The sequence below is a fragment of the Aptenodytes forsteri genome, unplaced genomic scaffold, assembly GCF_000699145.1.
Source record: "Aptenodytes forsteri isolate BGI_AS27 unplaced genomic scaffold, ASM69914v1 Scaffold132, whole genome shotgun sequence".
Taxonomy (NCBI): domain Eukaryota; kingdom Metazoa; phylum Chordata; class Aves; order Sphenisciformes; family Spheniscidae; genus Aptenodytes; species Aptenodytes forsteri.
Genome location: NW_008795520.1, coordinates 5,440,476 through 5,460,518, shown reverse-complemented (window position 1 = coordinate 5,460,518; position 20,043 = coordinate 5,440,476). Strand labels below are relative to the sequence as shown.

The window sequence follows — 20,043 nt, the reverse complement described above, 5'->3', positions numbered from 1 at the left end:
AACACAGCTTACTTAATCTAGTTACCCTAAAAATAATCGATGCTGGAGAAATAACCTTATGATACATCTTTTTTTTACGTAAAAGTCGTATTAAAGCAATAAATATGGTATAACATTTTTAGGCAAATACAGATGGGTAATTAATCCCCGCAGCTCTCTGCCACTGGTTCTGTTCCACTCTACTTTAGAAATTAGAAACCTGATATGGGAATGAAAAAATTACTTTGCAAAAGTCTTTTCCTCTTGCTGCTGATAACGTTATCTCTCACATGCTTTGATCAACAGAACATTTAGCTAAAGGAGGAGTTTAGAAATCTCTTCCATACTATTAAAAATAGGAAGAATATCGCAAGATAAAATTAGCAGGTAGAGAACATGAATGACACCCAATAGAAGTATCAGAGATAAACTGTCTCTGTGCCAATTTTTAGCATAATCCTGCCTGTAGCACTGAGATTTTGCTTTTGTGCCATGTTTGGAAGCTCAACGTTTTATGCTTCCAGTTGCATTATACTGTGACAATGAGAGATATACAGATTTATTTTTCAATAGGATTCAGCTTGCCCAGCAGCCATTTAGCTGGAAAAGCCATTGCTTTAAGGCAGAGCTTCCCGACTTAGTTTGTACGGGCACTGTCATCACAAAAGGAGATGGCACGGCACCATGTCAGTATCAGCAGTGGCAGCAGCAGCTTCTGGCTGTGTGCAAGGCTGCACATGCACTGTAGGAGATGTGTTTCTCGCCCTAGTATTTCTCTAAGTCCTCTGCCGGCCTTTGTACACAAGGTGGAGGAGGAAGAGGTATTTGGTCATTGCCTATCTATCTCCTCCGGGGTTGTTTTGAAATTGCTCCCACCACATGCACCTTACCTGCAGGGTGCCTGCTTTAGGACTGAATTTGAATCATTCACAGATTTCAAAGCAAAGGCCAGTGAAAGCGTCATTACATACTTAACATCTGCACATGAGGAAAAAGGAGAGACACAGAAAAGTTAAGGCCAGCAGCTTCAAAAGCATTAGTGCCTAAGTCTCACTGAAATCAATCTAAGCTAGGAGTCTAACAAGCTATGGACATCTGTGCTCAGGTGACTTAAATGGAAACTCTGTCCCACTCATTCTGAGCTCCATCTCACTTCATCAGGCCATACCTGTCCCTCCAGCACGTAGCAACTGTTGTTCCTGCAAACATGGTGTATAGAAACGCGTGACATACTTTTTGAACTTTTCCTTTTAGCAGACTGAAACCTCCTTTAATGTTCAGAAATATTCTCCGTTCTTAGAGAGAACCACTAGGTGATTGCCAATGACAGAGTCTCATAAAGTTTTGAAAAGCAGACTTTATTTAATAGGCACATCATTGCTTTAAAAGCACTGGGCTGCACAGCTCACTTCACCATTTGTAAATGGTTTTGTTTGATTACATTGCATTTCCTCAGTGTCGGTAGGATTCAAGTAAAAAAGTTACTGCTTTTACTTCTCTATCATTTCTCAAGATGGAAAAAAAACAGTACAACAACTAGCGCACAGGAGCATAATACAGACAGAACTGCCTGTGATCCAGTAGAAGTCAAGACAAACTCTAATTTGAGCACTGAACAGTTAAAGCTGCAAGACAACCACACTACATTTGCTCAGATGGGATTTTGCATTATGCAGGATAGAGACGAATGTTGCCCACTAATACAACAAGGGCCTGGCTTTCTTATACTGAGAAACAAAGACTGTCCGACACAGACAAGAATGAGGGTTTCAAAACAAAACAGCTCACATGAAATTAGCTTCCTTATTATTTCTGATTATAAAAGTTGTACTCCCTCAGCTGTAAAAGTTAAAGGCTTAAAAGCGAAGTACTGCTTACAGAACTCTAAACCTGCAATTTAATCGGCTTTTCCCCGCTATATTACAACTCTTTGTGATAAGAGAAAACCATCTTTAAGAGACAAAAACATAGCATTCTGGATTATTTTCGTAATTAAGTAGTTTACTTGGTTGATGTATTTCTTCCCTGAAAAACTGCATTTTAATATTTTGTTAAATTCCACCAGTAGAAGCATACAAAATCAGAAATCATTAGAGGAAAATAATATTGCTCTATGAAAGAAAAAAGCATGACTTCTAACATTGTGTTATGAACATCGTAAAAGAAGCACATATGGCATTGAAACATTTTGAAAATGGAGAAATATTTTGTGAGTTTCAATGTTCTGAGGTTTTACATTCTATTTTCTGAACGGGTATTTCCAAAGTTAATATCTTGCAGGATTTTTAATGTATTTTCTAGCATTGTATAGGACAAACAACCTAAAACCAACAATGCAGAAATCTAGCGTGCCACACACTTTAATATACACTAGTTACTTTAGTTACTAGCACTTTACACTGACGGTACCTACTGTATTTGTAAAACTCGTTTTTAAATCAGCTTGTCAAAGCTTTTGAGAAGCAATCTGGGCAATAAGGTGGGTATTTTTAGTGTCTACCATGAATACGGCCGATTACAGAATCAGAGGTCGCTCTCTCCATACAGCGCTGATGAAAAAGAGGTGTAATCCAGAGCCCCAGGAACAGAACCTGGGCCGGTGTACGGAGGCATTCTCTTGATGCAGTACTGAGCCTGCTCAGGAGGCAGCTCTCGACGTAACTCATCTGCCAGGATATAAGGCTGGGAGGGGGAAAAGGGTTGACAAATTCAGTATGTATTCTTCAAAGACACAAAATGCATTTATTTTCTGTAGCTGTGACTAATAAACTTGGGCATCCTGCCTATTTTCCTGAGACCAAATATTTTCCTCAGTAAATTCCATCCCTAATGATGAGTTGAAGAGGACAATCCTACCAACAAACTGATTAGGTCAAAATCCGGTCTCAGGATATGTGACTGTGTATGTTAGCGACCCAGCACTGTGCAGCCATGGGTAGACTGCTACTGATACAGCTCATCCATGGATAGGTAGTCAGCATCTCTGAAGTGCACTACTGCCCCTTCTGCAGTGACAGGACAGACACATTTTCAGTTAGATCCTGTTAGTTTCAAGGTCCTAATACATTTGTAAAGAAAGATGCATTATTGCTCTGAATGGTTTGCATTTATGATATGAAGGGTACCCTCTCTTAACAGACTTGACTTTCTTTAAAATAGCAACGTAATAAAACCCATTTTTTCCTGAGACCTTAGCTTTCATCTTCCACATGAATTCCTACTGAGAACTTGTCTGGAATTCAAAATGTGGTCCACAGTAACTGAGATCACAAAATCAATACAAACAGCCAGAATGAGAAAATCAATAGAGCGAGCTTGGGCAAATAGACCTGTACTGCTGTGATCTCTCCTTTCTCCATAACACAGGATTGGTTTCCTCACAGCACTGTTTATGGCCCTGACTACTCCAGAAGCTCTTGTGCTGCCATTATCCTCCCTTTTGTCTTCGTATACCACTCACTCGCCAGTGGATCTGGCTGTGGGGAGGAAAGTATGCCAAATTCAGGAGCTTCCTCCACGTACCCAGTAACTAGAGGAGGCCTCCCTCCTCTGCTCCTCCTAGGATAGTGGTACACCACATTGCATCACCCTGTTGAATGAGCTGTCAGGTCACACCATGGCTCACAATTAGGTATAGTCTTGTGCAACTGATACAGGCTGTGTTCCAGAGGGCCAAACTCGGCATTGAAACTTCCAGACAACAGCATGAAAGGCAGAATGAGTTCCCCTCTAATCAAGGCTGTTGTGTGGAAATAACCTGATGTACAATATATCCATTATACAAACTGCCTAAGTCTTGTCTAAGATGTCTAATTTTATGTTGGCTCTTTGTGGTATGAGGGTATACGTATACAGACCAAGCCTTGAATTCTGCACACATTTCAGCTAAGACTCTTGGTTCCAAACAAGAAGAAAAGGCAAGTGCTTTCTCTGAAGTCTTACAAACTGAAAACAAAGCTTCACTATTACTAAAAGGCTTGTATAAGACTTTCAGCAAAGAAGGGCTAAATAGGAGAGCTATTGAATCCTGACAGCCAGCAGCACGATGACTGACCTTATCTGAAGCCAGGATTCTGAAGGAAGCTATCACTTGCTCAGCCGTGTCTGTGTCTGCCGTTTCTCTGGTCATGAAGTCAATGAAGGACTGGAAAGTGACGGTTCCTTGCCCATTGGGGTCAACCAGAGACATGATTCGGGCAAACTCAGCTTCACCCTTTCACAGAATCCGAAACAAAAAAAAATGGTCACCGTAATATCAATCACCAACAGCCCGTGTCTCTCATGAACCAGTAGAGACCAGTGGCTACAAAGTCTTCAAAGCATCTTCCTGACTTAGGAACATAAACGTCAGAGTCAATGAAATCTGGGATCCTAAATGCCCACCCCTCTTTTGTAAAAAGGACTCGGTGCTTTTGAAAAATGTATTCTTTGTCCTAAATACATAGTATGTACCTTTCAGTTAACTTTCTGCAGCTTCTCCTCCCTCCCACCCTCCCTCAATGCCTGTTTAACTTGTTTTAATTTATCACTTCATTTTCACCCCATCCTAAAACCATTGTAATTTAGGCACCACACAGGGAGGTGAAACAATAGCCCAAGAAGCAGTGTACATGCAGACCCACTGAACTAAGAAGTAAGGGAAACAATTCTGAAAATTTCATGCCAAATATAGGACAGTTCAACTAAGGCTAATCCTTTTTTCCACGAAAAAGGGTGAATTTTGGGGGAAATTTTTAGAATAAATAAGTGAAGGAAAGCAAATGCGACCCCGAAAGCCAGTTTATGAGAATTAAACAGCATCAAACTCATTCTTCCTCATGCAGATAAAGAAGGAGAAAGAAAAAAAAAAAATCATTTAATAACTGTTAATTTCAACTTTTAAAGTTTCCTTAATTCAAAGAGCAATGCAGCAGACCATAGAATGTGGTTTTCAAGTGTCTAGTTTTGCTTTTAACTTCCTTTTTAACCATTTGAAAATAGAGAAAAAGCAAAGAAACAAGAAACTAGTATCTCCAGTGTAAATTATATTATTAGTATTCTGTCAATTTAAATAAGCTTTAGTGTTGCTGTGGTTAGTGTTATGAGCTGTAAGCAGAATCAGTTGCCATTGTTTCTTAAAATTCATACCAAATCATAACCCATTGAAATTAAGCAAGCTCTGAAATCATCGTGGTCCATCAAGCCATTCTTCCTCTATTGACCAAAACAACGTAAGGAATATAGAAGGGAAGGTTTGAAGTATCCAAGGTAATTTCCAGAGAGATGACGAGTTTAGACCATTGGCATATTGGATCCAGTGTATGAACAGCGTGCATTGATACAGCCCAAGCAGGTCACCAGAATCGTCATCAGTTTTAAAGGAGGAAGAAGCAACTAACATATTGCACACAGGAAACAGACATTTTCACCACAAGAAGTAACATCAGGAAAGGTCAGGGGAGAGATAAGGGAGAAGAGGAGGTGAATGAGACAAGAATACAGAGAACACAACCAGAGAGGACAAAGAGAAAGGCAAGGAGAAAAGTTTGTTACTAAACTAGTCAAACTCAGGAGATGCTCAAGCTGCCTCCCTGATATGAAATATCTTTGAAAGGTTCTGCATGGGATGCTGTAGTGACTAAAAGCATAGTTAAAAACAGTCTGAAAATAGCGTATCACTGACTATTTCAAATACTCCACTCCAAGCCTAAGGTAGGTACACTATGAGAGCTGTCTGCTGACATATGGGAAATAAGTACAGGGATTTTCCTTCTGTCTGCAGGCTATCAAGACCTGGACTACAGCAGAGAGATGCGCATACTGGCTTAAAGGATGAGACTTCCAAGACTTAGAAGGAGGTCAGTTGAAGACCTTGTATAAAAGGAGGTTGCTCATTTTCCAGGGAATAACATCTGTGGCATTCTTGGCTCAGAGCTGAGTAAACATTAAATGGCATGATAGTAAGAAGGTAAATAAACATTTCCTCTGTGTTGTGATACAGTGTAGCAGTTTGGAGAGAAGTGTGTCATCCTAAATCAGTAGAGAGCAGTAGAGACCTTGTGTTGAGTCCGAGGAAAGAAAAATTAGCAAAAGGCTGAGTGCAAGAAGCATAGGAGCTCCCCAGTTATCTAGTAGAGTCCAAATAAAACATCTCAAACCAAGTAAAAGAAACAGCCTGAAAAATCTTTGAAAAATGCAAAGGGATGCTGACAGTCCATCTAATCCAGTTGTCTTCCCAGAGGCAGGATCTTTTCAAAGCACTATGACATTGTGTGACATTTAAACACTGGAGTTTAAACCCACAATCTCTTTGGCTGTTATTATATTGGCCTATCTGAAAACAGAACAATATCGGTTTCCTCTACCTGCAAGTCATTTCCAACCTGTCCTAGACTGATGAGGCAGGCTTTAAATTCATCAGAATGTAGATTGTCAGATTCATCCTAGCATCCCATCACAGGTCATGCATTTGGGAAGGTGAAAGGAAAGAAAGAAAAATCGCAGGTCAGGTTAGTTGGTTAGTAAAGAACATTCTACTCTTGTATTAATAACCATGTTTTTACCGAACTTCATGGAAATGTAATGTCAACATATTGCAATGAATTACCTAAAAAGTGTACAACTTCTGCAGTTTCACGCTTTAGGTTTTTTCATAGTTCAAGAGGGTCCTTACTTCAACTACAGAGTTAAAACTGTGCTTCCTCTACAGGTGCTTTTTTTACGTTTTTGCTGATAAGGCAGTTTTTATTCTATGGAACTGCCATTTGCTTCCTTCATTTTCTATCATCATACAGTGTATGTGAGATGCAGTAAAAGCATCACTGAACCTGGGCAAAACATTTTTTCCTCACTCAATTACTGTTACTTCACTCTTGATCTGATAATATTACTTAACAACTGAATATGCATATCTCAAAAGAGAGTAGAAGTACAAAACAATTGATTTCTTGTCTAGATCCAAAATAAATTTATAACTGACATAACTTATTTTCACTTATCTGTCTTCTTTAATAGTCTCTACAGTAAGGTTTTGCTTTGAAAACTGACTTTGAAAAAGCCCCATTGAATTCCAGGTTAAATGGCTCCTAGTAACACCACATCAAACTGGATCATTGTTTTGAACCAATATTTTTTTCCATTTTGCAGGTCAAGAAATTCACACTAACTTCTTAAAAACAGACTGGCTCATCTTTTTCTTCCTGTTCATACAAAATGTCTCCTATCAGAGGTGTATTTCAGATTGAGTTAACGTATACAATTAAGGAGATGTTCTAAGATGAAAAATTATTGCCCTTATTGATTTTACAGATTGACAGTTTGGAGAAGATCCAAGGCTTTCTGTCTGCTACATATTTGCCTGCTGGATGAATAATTTATTTTTGAAAATTTCTAGACAGTTATGCATAACTAAAATTATAGGAGTCTTAACAAATGCACTGGGTTTATTTAATATACTAATAGGATAAAGTGGTGCCTTATTAAGTTCATAACGCCGTGCATTTTTGACATATCGTGCTGTTATTATATTGACTCCCTCTGCATCAACCTCCACCAGCTCCATAAAGGGAAGATGAAAAATAACAGTGAGAAGTCAATGATGAGAGAGAAAGCAAAGCTGCAAATCTGGAGCAGCATTTAGTTAAAAGCCATAATCACAGTGAAGTTTTTTTCCTTTAACATTTCTATTTTATAGGATAATTTCTGCTCTAAAGCATTCAAAATGGTTTATTTTATCATTCTGAAAATGTTAATCTAGGCTGGCTTGACACTCTCCAAAACCATCCTGGAGGTAGGCTACGGCAGGTCACACCATGAGTAAAGTCAGCTCATTTTACCTTATTTCTAAAGCCAAAGATATTACTGTGTGACTGCAAACAAAATATGATATAAAAATGGGAGCTAAGAGCCAAATCCTGTCCCTCCTCCTCCTCTACCAGGTGTCGGTAGAGGACTATTAGCTATTTGACTAGACCAGGGGGGTGGGTGGTCAGTATGTGCATGAGCTCCTAACCAGCCACACACAGCAGCGGTAGTCATGCAGCAGGTAGCGAAGGGTGGACGGGAGTGAGAGAGGCCAGCACATCTACCAGGAAACCATTTTCTTTCGGAGAGGAGTGCAACGGTCGTGCTGGAGCTCACAACCGGCATCTGGTTAAGTGGGACTCCCCAGTGAGGGTCCAAGTAGTTGTGCCATGTACTATAGCAGGTTCTTACATTCTCGTAGTGAATTTTTTTAATCTGCATCATATATGGCCTAAAAAGGCATCTTTGCCTTTGTAGTATATCAGAGTTTCATGGGATACAATGGTATTTTGCAATTAATGCATAGATCAAGCCCATGCAAGGGCTTGCTCTTTAGGATATGGTTCTTTGTATTTACTTGTATTGTTTGCAGACCAACATTAAGCCCTGAAATTAGTTTTTTAAAGCATATAAATAACTTTGCCTTGTTTATCTTTTCCTGCCAATACAAAGTAAAACACTGAAATCTCCCTCCATGTTTCATTATTAGTCCCCAGAAATCTTTTCCTTCCCCTCTGTGATTTATATATGGCCTTATAAAACAAATGAGCTTCTGAGTCATAGTAATACACTTAAATATGTCCTTCAGTTTCCTGACTGCTAATTGACCTGCATAAGCCTGATCATGTGATTCCTTTAATAGGGAGCTGTTGTTTTTCTGTTAGTAAAATATAGGGTGCCATGATGCTATTGTTCTGTATGCAGAGCTCCTACTTAAAATCTGTAGTTTGCACAAAAATCGATAGTAGAATATATTAACAGCCATTAGGATATAACATGCAGAGCAGCTGCAGATATTTTATCACATACTTTGCAATCTTATTTAGAATTTACTAAATATACTGGATCTGAAAAAGGAAACCTTGCGTAAGAAGACTTCAAGACCAGCGACTGACAACACTTCTGTGTTGGTGTCCCAATTTGTCTGCATACCATAATCTAGCTATGCACCATTTTGAACACTTCTAAACTGCTTCTGTGATTCAGTGTCCCACTTTCTCTTTTTTTCTCTATGCAGTCACATTAAGGCAGGAAATATACCAGCATTGCTGAAGATTTATATTTATACCTACAACTAGACTGTGCCTTCAGGCACAGCCTCCAGCAAGGAGTAGTGGGTAAGCAGCAGCATCCTCAGGAATAACTTCTGGGGTACCAGCGTGCGTACATGCCTGTTGGAAACAGAAGAGCCTAGAGGGCTGCCTCCTTACCCCAAGGGAGATAGTGTGTTTACCACTTGCCTTTAACAAGTGTGACTTGCAATGCTTTCCGTGCTAGCACATCTCTGCTGGTGGATGCACTGAAAGAAACACAACTCTTCCTGCCCTTGTAATTCTTATATGCATGGTGCCTACTCACTCAGTGCAGTTTGAGAATCAGGGGCATGTGGCCCCCCAAAAAAACCTTGTAAAATACCAAATAGTTTTCTTTCAAATATTCAAGGTGAAGAAGCCATTTAAAACAACTCACCCAATTATTTATCTCACTTTCAAAGGATTAACAACTGCAGAGTTAAGCCCCATAATGGATTATAAACTGTAAGATTTTTATTTTTTCACATATTCTTACTGGGGAGGAAGATAGGGGTTCCTTCCTCAGATTTATAACCAAAGGAGGTTGTTTCTAGAAGCACTCTATAAAAAGTTGTTAGGTTTTTGTGTACCAAAACACATTCTTTAAAATGGGGGAGGGTGCTACTCTGCATATTAGTACTTTGCTGACATCCTCAACACACACTAAGAGTCAAACATTAAGATACATCTTAAATTGGAGAAATGCCACAGAAGTCAGAGCTATAGCATGCATAAATGATTCTGTTGTGCTTAGGTATTTAAAGCCTACTTGTCAGGGACAGTATTAATTTTTGGGATCTTTTCTGGCAATTCATCATTGTGAATTGCAATCCAGTTCTTTCAGTGTATTTTTTAAACAATACGCCTGCCTATGTCTGGCATTCAGAAATGTTGCTAAGTGCAAGAAAATTATTACATATACTACTAATTCCATCTGACATGGAGAACCCAGTATTTTTCATGTTAGTGCTTATGTTCAGATGATCCAGTTTCATCTTCATTTCTATTTAAGGTAATCAAGACCATAAAAGAATCCATTACTGCCCTCTCTATCTAAATTCCAAGTTTAGAATTTTCATTACTTTGTGTACCCTGAAGTAAGTCTGAAGCACCCTGGGTTTCCTTTTTTTCACCAGCACTAAATATTTGAGTGTGCAAGGACGTAGGAAGGATATAAAAATGAAAAACAAACCTGCCTCTCTCAAACATGTTTGTTCAATGTCTCCTTCTAGCCAGTGTAGATTGAGTCTCATCTGCCCATTGAATTACAGTGTAATTTAATCAGTATAAGTTTCTCTTTTATCAATGTTTCTACTATCTGTCCCCTGCAGAAAGCCTGGCTTGACAGCTGAGTGGTTTTAGATCTTACCTTTTTCCTTTCTTTAACTTGCACTATACATAATATACATAATTAGAACATAATTGCTGTTCTGTGTCAGTGCAAAAGTACTCCTAGGCCAATTTCCCATGTCTGATGCTAAGGGAAGGAGTATACTAAAGGGGGCATATGCAAAATGGTCCTTCCCTTAACATAATCCTTCCAGACCTCTTTTTTAAGGCCTTTGGATTATATCTGTCATGGGGGAAAGTAAGGTCTGCAGCTAAACTTGCAGTCCAGGCCCAGGTTGTTGAGGCCATAGAAACTTATGAAGCATCTATCTCCTTCCGTGTCTGACACGGACACTCAGGCTTCCTGCAACAGAAGCAAGGGCAGAAGGGACACTGCCTGAAGCCATGACTCATTATAGCCTGAAGAAAGGAGACAGCCAGGAATAGGCAAGGATCTAGGAGCTGGGAAGCACTTCTGTGTTGCACATTATTTTCATAGCCCATCTCCAACCTGCCTGCAGCTATGTGACACGAGCGCCCTCTTCCAGGCCATACAGCCTTTCCTAAGGCCCTGCTCTATTGTATCCTTTGGTCTCTCAAAGTCTTACTGTATCTGCAAAGCCTAAAGATCCATGACAATAGGGCTGGTTGGTGTAGGAGTTAGCTTCTCCCTTTAAGACCTTCTGAGGCACCAAGAGAAGCCCATAATATCTCCTCAGCCAGTGAACCAGCCCTGCCACGAGCATGGCAGAGAACTCATCTAGAGTTCTAGCAGCCCATCCAGAAGAGGGATGCTAGAAATGGCCATCTAGTGTAAGATGTACTAGGATTCAGTCACCTTGCCTCCTTATCTTTAGGGAGCTGTCAAATCTTTGTGCAAAGTCCCTGGTTTTCCTTAATAGGGTCTCTCAAATACTGGTGTGTAATTTATCAAGGCCTGGTACTCTGTCTGATTTTAACAGCTCTAATTGCTCAGTTATCTGCTCCAGTGCACTGGAAAAGCCATTTAGTATGCTACTTCCTTCCACCCCAGGAAATTTATCTCTGCTCCTGTGATGTTATCTTCTGCTTCCTTAGAAAATACAAAAAGGAATTATGCTGCACTAGAATCACATTAAGATTTTCCATAAAATCTGTTCCTGGTTCCTGTGTAGCTAACCTTTCCTATGCTTGTGTGTTTCTTCAAAGAGCAGAGGTTTGGCAATTCTGCTTTTCTTTCTAAACAATTAAGGGTATTCTAAAGAATATTTAGCAAACTATGACTGTCAGCATCCAATACACATCAAGTATAAGTCCAGGTAAGGGTAACCATTTTGGGTAGAGCTGGACAAACAGGATGTCAGTGAAAAGAAAGTAGCATTTTGCCTGAAATTATTTGAAGGAGCTGACTCATGTGATAACCGAACCTAGGTCAGGGGTTAAGCACAGTCTGCGAACTACAGGAATCTGTACTGGGAAAAAGACAACAGCCTGGCACTGCATTATGGTAATCTTTTTTCAGTATTTGAAATGTGAACTTGGTTTTGAAGGTGGGTTCATGTGAGCACAGAGCCAGCAGAGCTAACTCATGTACAGATGGTTCTCCAACTGGGAATGTCAGATCTCTGTTTGCATGTATTTTGCTATTGTGTCTATTAATAGCTATCTTTTTAACCCTCTATCCATGAATACTACGTAACTCACAGAAGGAGCGAGTTAAGTTTCTTCACAATAGTGTTTTCATTCCTACTTTTTAATTCATCCATGTTTAGATAACTGAAAAAAACAGCCTCTTATTTCCCACATACAGCCAGAAAAATACAGGATTTTCCTTGACAGCTATCAGTGCCCCAACAATATTTCCTACAAATCTATTTCTAGGGGGACAAGATGTGATTCAAAGGAAAAAGAAAACCTGTAATCCAGATTACAGCTAAATTTAGTGAGATGGAAGCTGCTGGCAAGTACGTAGAACATGCTGCACTGCCTTAAAATAAAGGGGCACGTTATTTTCCAAAACACAGATTTATCTAGTTCTGCCTGTTATTTGAACAAATACTCAACCATATCAGCAAACTGTAATTTTGCGTTACATTTAAAGAGTACAAATTAATCTTTAACATATCTGCACAATGCTATGATTTCATAAGGCTATACATTCTTTGTTAACTGATCTTTTTTGCTGTTTTAAAAAGAGCCCATTGCTATTGCATTTGCAGTTTTTCAAAAGGCTTACGTTTGGAATGGAAAGAAACTTGCTTTTGGGAACAATAAATGTTGCTAGTTGAGAAAAAGCAGGAGTACTGTACCCTGTCAAAATGATTGAATGATGCTCTGAAGTCATTCATTTGTTCCTGGGTGATACCCTTGGCATCTCTTGTGAGGATCTGAGTCTCAACCTCATTGATAGTTCGAGCAATGGTGGTAAGTAGGAGCTCCCATCCAACACGGATGTGCTATGAGAGAGAAAATACTGATTTATTAAAGAATCAAATATATTTTCCTAAGAGTACAAAAAGTAGCGTAAGCAAAAACTCAGCTCTAAATATTTATGTGATACCTTTTCCATACCACTATCTCTATATTATAAAATATAGATAAAAAAATAAAAATGGCCTTCAGAAAATATGGAACTGGTTTCTAAATGTGTACTTCTTCACTAAAAGTAAAAATAAGTGAAAATAAACCAAGTCTTATGAGATTATCAGAAAGTCTGCCAAATTCCACCCTCTGTTGCAGTCTCTTCAGATCAGGGAAGGTAGTTACATGGCAGAAGAGGGCAGAATAAACTAACAGGTACAAAAGGGAGTAAACGGCTACCTCCATAGTATAGTTGGTGTGCTTGTTGTCAAACACCAGGGCTTCTTGTATAAGCTGATGATCTCCTTCCAGTTTGTCAATGTTGTGTTTATAGTTAATGATATTGTGCTCATATTGCTTCAGCTGATTCATCTGGTCCTCCAAAGGCCCTGTCATTTCAATAGAGCTGCGGGCAATTTCCTGTCAAAAGAAACAAAGATGCAAAATTTAAACTTCAGATTTGCTAATTTGACCAACGTTCACATAAATACGTAATATTTTCATACTAAGAAGCAATAGTAATAACACCTTCATACAGTGGAGACAATAAATTTTACTGTAGAAAACACATTTCAAAAGAAATGCGGTACATTTATTTCTGGAATCAGTATTGAGATCCCAGTGATCCCGGTATCTTTCCTTTACAGAAAGCAGAAGCTAAATAGTAATTGTTTAGTGATTGATTTTTCAAAGCTACATCTCCTGCTCACCATCAAGGTACCACTTGTACAAGCTTCCACAGTTTTAAAAATTATCTTAACAGGTGCTAAATACTTCAGGATCAAACGGCTGGTAAACTATCATGGAGATTGCTGTTGACCTGTATATAAAGCAGAGATAAAAAATCATAAAACACTTTGTTCGTCAGCTTCTGCGTGAGGGTCCGACACTCACCTCCATCTTGGTCTGGATCCATGGCCCAATGACGTTGGCCTGAGCAGCAAACTGGCGACGCAGGCGCTCGTTTGCGTGCTGGCGGGCTAGTTCCTCCTGCAAGGATTGATCCCTCTGAGGCACCAGCTGCTTCACCTGTTACAGTGGGAAAGCACTAAGTGTAAGTAGGCACAACTGAATAGTTTAAAAACAAATGGAACAAATAAGTCTACAGTTACTAATTTTTCTTATTGGTCTGAAGGTTGATATCAGAAGGACAAGCCAGAAACACGATCACTATTTTATTTACCAGTTCTGTGCTAACATAAGAAATTGCTAACATGGTCTTGGGCAGCCTGACCAGAGAGACTGACATGGAGAGAGAAGAAATTCTCACCTCTGACTGGATTCATGTTCAAGACAATTATTTAACTTGAACTGTTATTAGAGCAGTTACTTTGCTTTTCTTTTGAAACACAGATGATTTTTTCAATCTCTAAGTAATTCTTCTAAGAATAGTTGGTGCAAAACATTTTATTTGAGCACAGCCATTACAATAGGATCTCATGAGACACATTCCATCCATCATGTATATCTGAAGGTCTCTAATACATGGCAAATGCTTTTTTTGGCTTACCCTTCTGGATTGCCCTGGGAGATTCTGAACTTGGTCCTTATTGCTTGGTTTTTATAACCCATTGAGGTGAGTTCTTGTCTGCATAAGTTTATGTATTTGGTAAATTCATGCATTCTACACAATCATTTACCTTCAGCATATTATCTGTCTTGGTAATGAAATAAAATTTGTGTGATTGCTCTAGGAGCCTCTCTTTAATACCTCCCCAGTAATTTTTAAGATAGTTGCCAATTTCAATCTAATAGGACAGAACATTAACAGTCCCAAAGATGCTAATTTTTGACATTTGTGAAAAGCAGCAGCTGTATAGAAGAGACACACGAACGACTGTTTATACTGAGAGAAAGAATACAATCATTTTATGTTCTTCTGACGGCACCCCCTGTCCCATCCACTGGCCAGCCACCAGCTCTGCACTAGCCCCAACATATGCTTCTCTTGCCCCACCAAAAAGCCGAAAAGGACATAGGTAATACTGAGTGATGGGAGCAAGGGATATTGTGAAACGAGCCTAGCAAACATAAGGGAGAGCATAAGATACTTTAGAAAGTTCATTCTGGCATCTGATGATCTGGAATAATTTACAGATTTATTGTAAACTTCTCTGAATATTCTCAGTATTCCTAAACTAGAATATTATGTTACAATGTCCTTTACGTATTTAGCATACATTACCTTTTCCCACTTGCTACGAATCTCTTCCACAGTAACAGTGCTGTAAGGATTGCTTGCGCTTATTCTCATGCTGTAACTCTGAATAACTTTTTCAACTTCGTTCTGGATTGACAGTATGGCCTGTCTTTCACCATCTGCCTCTGGCAAAGTAGCTTTAAATTGATCATGTGCAGAGATTAAACTCTAAAATCGAAAACAGAGAGGGAAAGCATGAAAACTTTAATGTTCCTTCCAACATCTGGAAGATCTGCTGTAAATAAGCACAGCTCCTCTCTCAGCCTCCCAAACACCCTGTCTACATGTATCTGTAGATACAGGAAATAATACATGTAGATACATTCATGAAACAGCCCTCATTGACTTTATCAGGACCATCGCTTCTTCCATGATCTCTGGAATATGCTTTCATACCAATGAAGAACCCTATTTATAATACAGCAGACGTTGCCTATCACAAAGAAAATGTCAAGACAGAATATGATTTTTTTCTTACGCGTATTCTACTCTCCAAGAAGGAAAAGCTTCTTTTCTTGTCTTCCCTATGACTGTAAGCCAAAAAATAGACAACCATTTACCTGAATTTCCTCTATGCTATGAACAATAAACATGTCCTGTAGGTCTTCCATAGCGCCTTCCATCCAGTTGTTGAAAGGAGCAGCTCTTTTGGCAAACTCCAGGTGAAGCTGATCAATTGTTTCGAGCAATTTCTCCGTCCTCTGTACAGGTTGGGAAAGGTACATTCCTTTGTTACTAGGGCAAGACCTAACTCCGCACATATACCCACCCATGCACAAAGTCATGCCTCATCTTTTCAAAAGCAACTAATTGTATTGTTGACTGATTTCACCACCTGCTTTAAGGATTCTCACTCAAGGCAATAGGACTAATTGCAGTAAAGATACTTTCATATCCAACATGTTAAAAGGGGTATATGCCTTTGAAGGATAACAGGTGAGATGACTTTTTCACTACTGATATTTTAAGTATTTTTGTTATTGTAATCTATCTGCAAATCAATTAAAATCTGCTAATCTTGCTTCAGTAATTTCTTGTAAGTATAAAAACGAAGAATTAGACATATGTTTTCCACCTTGGTATGCATGTGTGTGACTTCCTCTTTTCTTAAGGAATAAGGTTTTGGAAAGTATCTCAGTGCTTTGGAATACTCACTGCCAAAAACTTAACCCAGTGCTGGCCATTATCCTGTACCTCACCTGATTAAGCTCAGACAAGTATGAAAAGGTAAGCACCTAATGGCTTTTGTTAGCCTTGCTGGACACCAAATTCCCAGAGTGGTGCTATAAACTGCATGCCATTTGTTGCTGCTTTAGGACTGTCCTTGGCAGCTGAGCACTGTCAAGTCTGCTCTGAGCAATTCAATCTGTTTGCAAATGAAACCACACCAAAATGAAATGGAGATCTGAGGAAAAGGCTTATTGCTGTTTGGATGCCAAAGTGGATGCTCAATGGCACTGTTTCCAGATCTGAAACAAATGGTTCATTCTCCCCTCCCTGCCTCAGCTGAGCTGCTGATCACTGTTATATGGTTTACCTCCAGTGCCTCTCTCCTTTTCTGAGTAAGTGTTCCCAGGCTGTCCCATTGGTCACATATCTTTTGGCATCTATCATTGACACTTGCAGCATCATGGTAGTCCAGTTCACTAAGAAAGAGTGAAGACAAAAATTTGTGTGACTTTCTGAAAGACAGGAGCAGTTGCATTGTCCATACTCTTCCACTGGCCCTCAGTAATTCTTCCCCTCTTTTTTGCAGTATTTCTCTGCCAGGTAAGCAAGTGTTGCAGTAGAGACATGCGTGACCTAGGCATTCAGCATTTCAAGAAGCACAGCACAGGAACAGGATCAACCTCCTCTGTTGTGAGAAAAATCAAGTATCCATCTGTGACATCCAGGTATTAAAGACAATTAAGGTGTCTAACCATCTTTGTCTCAGCTATTCCTGTGGCACAAGCACTTTGATCGCCTGAAGACCAGAATGCTTCAGTCTGGGGCTTTATCAAGTTTCTGAAGATTGGTACAGTTTTAAATTAATTGGCCTGAAATATACATTTCTTTTTAAATAATCCAATGATCCTTTCCAGGTTTATATGTTCTGAAATTATTTAACTGAGAAACAGACCTCAGGTTGCATTCAAAGCATCATGTCTCCCTCACAGGCCTGGCAATACTAATAGGGGCTGCCCAGATCTGGGGCACAGAGATCAATTTTCATCTTCCTCTCCAGGAACTCCTCACAAAGCTACACCCTAGAACTGGCTTGTTCAGAGAACAGGAATCTCCAGACCCACGTACACCACAAGCATGAATCAGTGCACCCACAAAGGATGTAGCAGTTAGCATTGCTTTTTCACCTGCTTAAAAGGCTTATATTATCCTGACAGAAAGCAATTTACTATTCTGCCTAAGACTGGAATAACTTTTTAAGGCTCTGTCCTGAGATGCTGCACTGAGTCTGTCTCAAGTTGAATTTTTGATCTCAGTGGCAGATAATCCCCTTGGTTCTGCTGCAGCCATCACGACCATAATAAAATACAGGTGTTTGGCACTTTGGAAGCTCACTTTCATTGGTGTATCATCAACCACTGAATTTAGCTCTTGGCTGCTCCTTGAGGACACTTTGCCCAGTACTAAACATTGCAGAGATTGTGATTATGTGACATGGCAATATGAAGCTAAGATTTACTTTAAGGCTTGAACAAGACATTAAATGCAAATAGAATTTGTTCCCTTCTTTTGAACATTCTTCTCTAGGCAATTGGCAAGAGGGATGTACGGCTCACTTCCACCAAAAACTTAGAGAATCAGAGAGGACAAAATGAGAACAGAGGTAGCTTTCCTCCGTGAAGCTACACTGTAGGCCAGGGGCAGTTCACGCCTCCTCCTCTAAGCTGAGTCAGAGCAATCTGATTCGGGATAAAGTTGAGAAGTGTGTGAACCATTCTTTTTAAAACAGGCTTCAGATGTGCTGCAATCAATCGACTGTTGAAAGTGAAGAATGGTAAAACAAGTGAAAATAAAATGCCATAACAATTTAAAAAAATAATAAAACCAACCCAAAATTGTGAAAGTAGAACAGGTAAAGAGAAAGCTGTCAGCAAGTCATACTATACAAGGGCTCCTTAACTCAAAAACTTGCTTCCTCCTTTAGAGCAAGCCTTTTTGCTAGCCTTCAAGGGATGCAACAAAAGCCATCTATCTGTTAGGAAATTTTAAGTCAGAAGCATGGAGTTTTGGATGAAACAGGCTGAGATATATTTTGCTGCTATGAGTTTTTGGCTAAAAGTTGGGGTTTTCATTATAGCATATTGAGATTATTAGATGATGTTCCTGTGTGAGCTGTGAGCTCGCTAAGTGGATGGGATATGGAGATTTGTATTCTGGTCTCTTTTCACATACCAAATCTAATATACCAGAATATGGACAGGGTATTTTTCCAGATACTCCAGGTCACATCCCTGAGAGTACTGCAAATTTTATTTTTGCTTCAATGGATCACTTATCTCCTTTTGTCAACTAGGATAAGGGCAGGTGCCCTTCCATGAAAGTGAGGACTGATTGTACCAGCTCTGGTCAAAGTCCAGGAAGGTAATGTGCAACGTTCCTCCACCAGCTCTGCCAGGGAGGTTCAGTCATTCCCCATAAGATCTCTGCTATCCTATTTCTTCCAGGGATATGCGCTGTGGACAAATAGGTAGGAGAATAATATTATCAAAACAACTTTTAAAAAGGGCGCCCATGGGTCAAAAATCATAAGTTAAATCAAGTGGCATTAAACAGTGTAGCTCCACTGCCTTTCTGGGCCTGCTGTAGCTTACTTCAAATAAGTATATTATATGTGTCAAAGAACATTTTTCTGCTCAACACAGGAACAGAGGAAGAAATAACAACTCATAGGAGATTATTTATTTGGAAATAAAACACAGGTTTACATTCCTTGTCCTATTAATTTTTGTATCTCTCTCAGCGTTGAAGCTGTGAAGAGACTAGATTTCATATTTTGTAAAAAAAAGTTTTGCTTATCATGCATACACCAAGTAATGCTGCACATGTGTTACAGAGCTTCCAAGAGAACAGTCATTTCTATTTGTTTGGTTATTTGAAATCTACAGCCTTTGGATTTTAAAAATCATTAAGCTATTCCTATTGATCTTACAAGTAATTCAATCTTATCTGTAAAGAATTAAAAATTTGGTCAAATTTTGTCCTGATGCAGAGAAGCACTTAACTATGAGCTCACTTTAGGAACAGTGATAGTGTCACAAAAATAACCTGCTGAGCAACGTGCTTTAGCACTGCTTCAGAACCAGGCTCATGTTAATCATGCACGTAAGCACAATTTGAGCCCAGGTTTCCAGAAGCAAAAAGACTCTCCAAATCAGTGTTACAGATAGTGGTCTTGGTTGAAAATAAGTTGCTATACTAGAAGTGATGGATATGCAAGAAACTACATTCCAAAAATTTTATCTTGATGATTGAAAACATTGAAATGAGCACACAAGACCATAAATGAATATGGCACTTCATAGTACAGCTCACTCAAGTTCTATTTAGCATTCACTATGGCAAATCCCATTTTAGAAATGCCTGACTTCTTCCAGCTTTGTATGTCGCCCTATCCAAGCCTTGTCATGCCTCATTGCGAAGGATTTCTAAGCCTATACAGGCTGGAACACAACAATCTTATAGCAGCACCCTGGCTGGAATCACCTGCTTGCACACATGCACAAATCCTTTATCTGAACAGCACCAATCAACAAGCTTGCAGCAACTTTAACGTTAAGCACACAGTGGACTGAGCTGCTGCAGCAGAAAATACCAGAACAGACAGGAAACTGTAACTGGTAGAGTTCAAGGTCACACAGCAATTGTTCTCCTTTGAAATAGCAACATTAGGCAGCC

The 20,043-nt window shown here is 39.4% G+C and overlaps 1 protein-coding gene across 1 annotated transcript in view; it reads right to left on the bottom strand.

Moving 5' to 3' along the window:
- Window positions 1-1,316: 1,316 nt before the first annotated feature.
- Window positions 1,317-20,043, bottom strand: part of ACTN2 (actinin alpha 2) — a 72,623-nt gene continuing 53,896 nt past the window's right edge. The window contains exons 13-21 of the mRNA XM_009281799.2: window positions 16,679-16,787; window positions 15,702-15,842; window positions 15,127-15,309; window positions 13,836-13,970; window positions 13,182-13,361; window positions 12,671-12,817; window positions 5,107-5,172; window positions 4,034-4,192; window positions 1,317-2,661 (exon numbers count right to left, since the gene is read on the bottom strand). Coding sequence (XP_009280074.1) covers window positions 2,503-2,661; window positions 4,034-4,192; window positions 5,107-5,172; window positions 12,671-12,817; window positions 13,182-13,361; window positions 13,836-13,970; window positions 15,127-15,309; window positions 15,702-15,842; window positions 16,679-16,787 — 1,279 coding nt within the window. The 3' untranslated portion in view covers window positions 1,317-2,502. The remainder of the gene's footprint in view (window positions 2,662-4,033; window positions 4,193-5,106; window positions 5,173-12,670; window positions 12,818-13,181; window positions 13,362-13,835; window positions 13,971-15,126; window positions 15,310-15,701; window positions 15,843-16,678; window positions 16,788-20,043) is intronic.